Raw genomic sequence first — 8,077 nt, forward strand, 5'->3', positions numbered from 1 at the left:
TTAATGTATACGGTGTTCATTGTTAAATACATGTGAAGCTACAAACACTTTGAAGCTAAAACATCCTCTACCATGTTCCTCACTCTTACAAAACTATTACTTTCACCACCAAAGTTAGTGTTCCTACTAAAATATTTGTGGAATCACTAAAAACTAAATTTGAGTTGGCTATAATGTCATCAACATAAGTAATTTTTTGTTTTCTAACTCGAAGAGGTTTTTACGAAAGCCATTTTAGCACTAAATAGTATCAACTTCAAAAAGAAAAAATGTATGTTTTTAATTCAAAAGTTCTCAAACAAAAATTTGAATTTGCTTTGTGAGTTGAGGTTAATTTTATAAAGAAAACTTTGAACAACACTGTCAAGATCATTAAAGTAATATAGATCATTGGTTACGTTGTCAACAAATAAAAAAACTAAGTTACCACGCAACTGCTGCAATCCGCATACGGTGGTGAAAAGATTAATGAACAATTTAACGTGTAAAATTATGAAAGGTTATACAGTATATGGTAAGAGCCATGTACTGTAATAATAAAAGTCAAGGAATAGGAAGAACAATAGAATGTGAGAACGGCAAAGTCTTGCTGGTAGTTGGGAGCGTTTAGATACTTGGGGCAACATCGTTTGTAAACTCAAACCCAGGGTGAGGCATGTTTTTCATTCCTATAACAGTTTAGTCATTAATATATATATACATATATATATACTTACACCAAGTAATGGCCTACAATGCCAGATGAGGATGAACTTTGGTTTTTGTATATACAAGCATATATCATGCTAAAAAATGTTCTATTTAGGCTATTAAAGCTTCATCAGTTAATATACATTTAGATTAGTATATGTACCTACACTGTATATATGCATATTTACAAACATAATATATATTATTTTTTTCATTTTTATCATTAAATATCTTTGAAAAAGAAAAAATCTAATTAATTTTACAAAATCTAGTAGGTTATCATACAACGAAAGATTAAAAAATGTAACTGAATATATAAGTTTACTTATAATAACCTATCAAATTATGTACATACAACTTATATTAAAAACTAATATAGAAAAATATGAAAAACTTTTTTATGCATGGCTAGAACACTTGGTTAAATCGTATAAATTTATTTTTTGTTTTCCATACTATGCTAGTATTGTTTTAAATAACTTGAATCTAACATTATTTATTTTAACTACTTCCATTTCATGATTACAAGTTGATACATTTGTTAGTAAAGGAGCCAGGTTCACTCGACAATTTGTGTTTCTATTGCTATTAAATCTGAACTTATTATTTCATCAGGTTGTTTAAAATTTTTAACCATGGGAATAAACATCTACTTGTAATAATTTTTTTATACATCAATATGTTTGATGTCAGTAAACTATTTTTGATGATATAAGTGATTGCACAAAATGACATTTTTCAAAAAACCTTCAAGCTGTTGCCTAAAAGATTCAACAAAAGATTGACAACCCAGAAAAATGCTGCAACAATTTATCGATGAAATTGCAACAGAAAAAAAACCACCAGCATTATTCGAAACTTGGAAAAAATATGAAAAATAGAAAGGAATGAACATTTTGAGAAAGAAATATAATACAAATTATGGCATAGCTACGTATTTGCATAGTTTAATCACTACTATGTTGTTTACGCTAGCATGATGTTGCTCATTTTGTAGTGATTTGTTTACATGTAGCACTCACTTTAAGCTAATGTAAGAGTCTTGTACCAAAAACAGATGATTTGGTTCAAAGATTTCTGATTTCGAAGGTATATGAAGGGTTTTCATTATTCCAACCAGTAATGAGTTTAATGCAATAAACAGACAAATTCAGGCTCACTTTTTAATTTCATTGTTTAAGTGTGAGATTGCCAAAACCTAGAATGCCCAAAACAGAATTATTAATTAAGTGTTACCAGAGTGAGGAGCAACAGGAGAAAGACATGAAAAATTCAGTTGAGAGAGACAACATAGTGGATTGCTAGGTTGATTGTTGCGGATATCTAAGATTCTCCAAATTTTAATTATAACTTTTACTCATAGTTAAAAGCCAGTGAATTTTTTAAAGTGTTGTAAGCTATGGATCAATTAAATGTCTTTCAGTGGAGGACAATATACATGAATCCAACAAAGCCCAAAGACTGTGGAACTCTCATACTAAAGCTGAAAATACTTTTTAAAGATGACCCAGCTCCGTTAAACCTTGAATGTGTTGTGGAACTTGATGGCTATGTTGCAAAGCTGCATACAAAAAATCCTATAACGCTTGTACTGAGCCTGGTAGGACAGGGCTCATTTTCTACAACAGACTTTATTTTGCCAAACGGTGAAGTTATTGGTCATGCAACCTACACAGATCTGAAATTGACAGAAGAACCACTCAAAGGTAATTTCAATCGAACCTTTTTAATATGTGAGGGAAACTCTACAAACATAGTAGCTACACTTACACAACATCATAGTTCGCCCAACCGCAAAGCGCTTTCTCTGAGCAACTTCAAACCGAATCTTGACAAACGGATTGGGATTTCTCTGCTTGGAAAGCTGATGACAATCGGGTTAGTTGACAAAGGATTCACTCACTTTTGCGCTGTGGCACCAAACATAACTCTACCTGATATCTCAGAGTTTGTGACTGGAGACTATCTGTCAAACTTCTTACTTAAAGCAGATAGATATCCTGCATTATTTTTTGTTCGGAAAATTGCTAATAATCCAAGCGGTACACCATCTGACTACTTTGGTTTTTTCAACAGTGTCAACGAGCTTTTGTACGTCATGGAGATGAATGGTACATCAAAACTGACTGTTAGAGAGCCTAATAACTACACTCCTATTTTGTTTGTTGAAGGACCCTTAGATTTGAATGCTACAATGAAAGTAACTGTTCCAGAAAACACGCATGTCGGCTACATTGACAAACATTATTTTTTGGACAATGCAGGCTGTAAATTTTTTTGGCGAGGAAAAGTAAGTCTTCAACAAAATACACCTGTTAAAGGTTTTCGAGATCGGCGATTTGCCAGAAGTTATACGATTGCCGAATTTTCCAAAAGTCCACAAGAAGACAAGTTGGTGCTAAAGTACAATATTGAATTTCATCCATTTGGAGTAATGATGTTACTACCCACCCTCTGCATTGCTGCCTCAGAAAACTATGGACTGAAATATAAAACTGTAGAAAAAGTTTCCAGCATTGATGACATTTCACAAATTTTAAGAAAATAAACCAGTACTAAAATCATCACACATTAATTGCTGAATGCACCATATTTTTACTGCAATTGCAATTAGGCAAATAAAAGTATATTTTTTATTATTTCTATCATAGTCTAACTGTCATTAGCAGTAAGAATTGAGATGGTGCCACAATCAACAACAAACACATAACTGACACTAAGCTATTATTGGTACCTAAAAGTTGCTAAACAAAGTGTTAATGTGCTTTAATGGTTTTAACAGGCTGTTCAGGAAAAGAAATTCCAATCAGTTATACAAATGTGTTTAGATTAAAAGTTGAATAAAAGTGTAAATTTCAGAGCATAAAAAGTAGCGAAGTAGCAAAGGCAACACCGGGAATTCAGTATCTAGTCACTAAAATATTTGAGCAACATCTCATTTAAATAAAAAATTTGTTGAAATTTAAATGAAAAACAATTGTAACTAAAAGCACTCGAAAATTTTATTTATCTACATGTATAATATGTAAATCATGAAGCTGGGTAAAATATTTTGTTCAGTTAGAGACAAAGTTTGAAAATGTTCTGGAAGTTCACGGTTATTACTGTCATTACTTTGAACTCAAACGTTTTGAGAAGACTAATTATTGATACTTTCCGGATTTGAACATAACATCACTTCTGTATGCAGTTTTCATTGCCAACAGTTTCATATATGATGAGTCACAACAACCTATGTTTAAAAGTCAATTTCAGGTTTGAAACAAGCACTTTTATGAGTCAGTAAAGTTCATGACAGTAAAATACACTTTATTGTTACCATGTGACTTCACCGAGTTTTCAACACTGATAACAACCTTGATTCGAATGTAAATAGCTATACAATGTTGCTCAATTTTCAAACAAACAAAATAAAACAGGGAATACTTTGCTATAAAATTTCAAAATTTTCTAGCAATAACTTGTGAACAGTTTTACCTATTGCCTGGTATTTTGCAACTTTTCATTTTTTATCAACAGATCCTGTTCATTATTCACGTTTGTTGCCATCAATTATTTGTCATTATTTATTTGTTATTGGTTATTTGGTAATATTTATTCATGTTGGTATTCGTTGTTCCCTATTCATTATTCAACATTTTGGAATCCTCCTGACATTTATTGGCTCAGTAATATTTAGCATTGACTTTGCTTTCTGGATTACTGCCGCAGTAATAAACAGGCCATGTAGGTTTTATAACAGGGACAATAGAGACAGGAGAGCAAGTTTGTGAAAAAGCATAAGACAGACAGACAGTTGATGCAAGTGATATAGTTTGACAAAGACGATGACATTGAAACAGGCTGTGCAGCTTGCGATTTGTTGAATGGTCGAACCGAATGGTTGACAAGCAGAAGCAGTGCAGTTATAGAAATGTATGTTAGATAACAACACAAAGAGAGTGGGGGAAAAGTTAGTAATCAACGGAACACAAGCCAATTACCCAGAGGAGCGAAAGCGTCAATAGGGTAAGAGAGTTTAAAGGTTTTGTTGGACTTTCACTTTCTTCCACTAGTACAAGACTCGATGCATGAGTTTATACATATATTTCTGCTTAATTCATAAGTTGTACAATAATGATCAAGTAACAGGCAACAAACAGGCCAAGAACAGCTCTGCTCTTCTACACAAATGTTCGAGTTTATATAGCTAGTAAGCTCTGCCTCCGTTCTACTTGGCTAGACCCGGCTTGGCCCGGTCTTGACTCGGCACGGCTCTGGCTTGGCTAAACTCTGACCTCATTATTCTGCCTGACTGAGCACAGCCCGGCTCGGCTTAGTTCAGCTCTAGGCTCAGATCTCAGTGAATCACATTCCACAACACTCCCCCCTCCTTTGGAGACCACGGTCTCCAATCTAAACTTTGGGAGAGAGCTTATACAAATCGGCAGATCTCCTCTCCTGTCAGGGTTCTGTCCAGGTCCTCGTCATCTACTTCGGAGACATCTTTTTTGGGGCAGCTCGTGCTGGCTTTAGGGGTCGCCTCCTCCTACACCTGATCTCCCTTGGGCGCTGCAACATCTATCGGCTCCGGTGCACCCAGTGCTTCCTCAGCTTCTTTCAAGCTAGTTGTGACCGAAGTTAATAAATCCTGTAGCGAGGTGTTACCTTCTCTGTCCATCTTCTCAAGTGCTCTAACGTCATCCAGAGAAAACGAGTGTTATAAAAAGAAAACTTTGGTTGTGTTCGCGAGGACCATATTTGCTGCGTTCCTGTTCGACCTCCGGACCGTTTTCCGACAATTCCATGGAGTAGCATACCCCATCTCCGTACCATTCCGGCTTCCTAGTTGTCCGGGCTGGCCTCGGATTGTGCGGCACCGAAGTTGATTGGATTGCGGGGTTGATGGGATCTGGTGTTGTAGTCTCTTCGGTCTCTACCGGGTTTGCTTCAGGTTTTTCCAGAACTTTTTCCCGTGTGGCCGGATTGATTTCCTCGGAGCTCGGAGAGCGTCTTTGGCTTTCTACTTCCTCCGGTCCGGTCGATTTTTCTCCCGGAGTTATCTCCTGCCCTCATTTTTTTGCAGCTTTTAGTAGCAACTTTTCCTAGCTGGGGGTGGCATTATGGGTACAGGGTCTATTCTGACCTCCTCTTGCCTCCTCTCCGGCCTGCTGGGTCGAGCTCCTTTCATGTTAGGGCCCCTCCTTGGCTCCAGGGTGGCCGGGGCTTACCCAACCTTTCTGGGCAAGCATGATAAGGTTTCAGCCTTCCTTTGATCTGAATGGAAGAGTGGCCCTGTCATTTCATCAGATATGTGTGATTCCCCCAAGCCTTCAGGACCTGGTATGGTCTCTTGAACTTCGCCTGCAGCTTGGAAATTTCTCCCCGTCTCCGGCGTTTATTCGTGAGCCATACCCAGTCACCTGGGGTGTACAGCGGTGGCTCATCCCCATCTTCCTGTCTCAACTTTATCTGACTTTGTTGTAGTGCCTCATGCATCATCTGCAGCCTCCGCTGCATCTTAAGGGCGCGCTCATAGGCAGGAAAGAACTCGGTTGGTGGTGGGTGGCTTTTCAGCTGGTCTGGCAACCTCAGCTCCGTCTCAACATCAACATGTTGGCTGTCTCTCCGGTTGCGGAGTGAGGGGGTGCCTCTGCATGGCCTCATCAGCTGGGGAAGCAGCAGGTTCCACTCGTCCTGTCTCTGGTTCAAAAGTAGTGCCCTCAAGGAGTCCCCGAGTCCCCACTTTTCCGTTCAACGATTTCGTTGGTCTGTGGTGATAAGGAGTCGTATGGGTTTTCCCCACATTCTTGAGTTGGCGCAGTTTGGCCATCAGTTGGCTCTCAATCTGCACCCCCTGGTCTGTGTGAATCTGTTCAGGTAACCCCTGGTAGCAGAAGACGCGCTCATCCAGTGTGTTTGCAACCACAGGGGCCATGGCGTCAGGTAGTGCCAGTGCGTCCTGTATCGGGTGAAGTGGTCGGTGAGAACTAGCACTTACTTGTTCCCTCTAGGCATGACCGGAAATGGCCTCACCATATCCATGGCCACTTTCTGTCAGGGTCGTCCGACGTAAAGCATTCTTTTTCTTTCGGCGGCCTTTGTCCCTCCATGCTTTGCGGCCTGGCACACCTCACAACTCTTGATGAGCCGTCTGACTGTGGCCATCAGTGCGGGCCAGTACCAAGTCAGCTGGAGGCGGCTTTTTGTTCTTCCCATCCAAGAGTAAGCCGGGGCATACGTTTTTCACGCCATGGTCTCCCGCACGGCTGGGAGACAGATGGCGCACCATCTGGCGTGGCCCTGCGGAGCCACGTGCGCTTCCAGCTCGCCGTCCTGTCGTATGCGCAGGGAGCCTCGCATGTGGTATAGGATATCCCGCTCTCTGCTACCGACTTCCAGGTGTTCTGCTGACACCTCTTCCCTGTGGCGATGGCATGATACATGATGGCCACGGGTCCTTTTCTGGTGAACTGTGTCCTTGCTAGCTCACCCTTTGGTGCTGTTATCTCTGGTGTGGCCGGTAGCTCCTTGGATAAACCTCCGGCACCCAGGTTAAATCCCGCCACTGTTAGGGTGGGAGTCATGTGCGAGTTGCTGGCCAGCCAAGAGCGAGAGTCTCATCCAGGCAACTGCTCGGTACCCACGCGGCTAATGGCCCTTGTTCCCTTGCCAACTTCTTTCGTGATGGGCCCCCGTCCCTCTGTTCAATGCTCGCGCATTGCTGGCAGTCCTCGCAGGTTTGCCTGCTCAACCCATCTGCGTTCCCGTGGAAAATCCTTGACCGAGGCTCCAAGACGTAGGGGAACTAAGCCAGAATCTCTAGCTACCTGGTTCGAGGGTTCCCTCCTCCTGCATAGCCACCGAAGTGTCGCGTGGTTCATCCCTAGGAGGAACTCCTGGCCATACAAATACGACCTAAAGTGCTTCACCGCCTTTACCACCGCAAGCAGCTTTGGTCGAGTGATGCAGTAATTGCATTTTGAAGGGGTGAGGGTCTTGCTGTAGTAGGCAATGACTCTCTTGCAGCCCTCTTGCACTTGAGACAGCACGGCCCCCACTCCACATCCGCTGGCGTCTGTGTCCAGGATGTACTGCCTCCGGGGATCCGGGTAGCCCAAGATTTGGGCAGTGTTGGTACTATCCTTCAGTGCGTTGAAAGTAATCTGTTCCCCTTCTGTCCATCTCCAGGGCTCTCTTTTTGCAGTCAGTCAGTGCAAGGGATGCGCTATAGTGGAGAACTCCAAGATATATTGTCGGTAGTAGCCGACCGTCTCGAGGAATCCTTGGAGTTTTTTCACTCCGCGCAGGCTCGGCCATTCCGTGACTGCTTTCACCTTGTCGGGGTCTGTAGAGACTCTGCCCTGGCTTACTATGTGGCCCAGGTAGCAAACCTGGGGTTGCAATA

General features: G+C 41.1%; 1 protein-coding gene across 1 annotated transcript; it reads right to left on the reverse strand.

Annotated features, from left to right (window-relative positions):
* Positions 1-5,967: 5,967 nt before the first annotated feature.
* LOC137404926 (uncharacterized) lies at positions 5,968-6,607 on the reverse strand. Its single transcript, XM_068091154.1, has 2 exons — positions 6,476-6,607; positions 5,968-6,372 (listed from the first exon to the last, which is right to left on the reverse strand). The coding sequence occupies exons 1-2, from the start codon at positions 6,605-6,607 to the stop codon at positions 5,968-5,970; spliced, it is 537 nt and encodes a 178-aa protein (XP_067947255.1).
* Positions 6,608-8,077: the final 1,470 nt, after the last annotated feature.

This window comes from Watersipora subatra, chromosome 9 (genome assembly GCF_963576615.1).
Source record: "Watersipora subatra chromosome 9, tzWatSuba1.1, whole genome shotgun sequence".
Taxonomy (NCBI): domain Eukaryota; kingdom Metazoa; phylum Bryozoa; class Gymnolaemata; order Cheilostomatida; family Watersiporidae; genus Watersipora; species Watersipora subatra.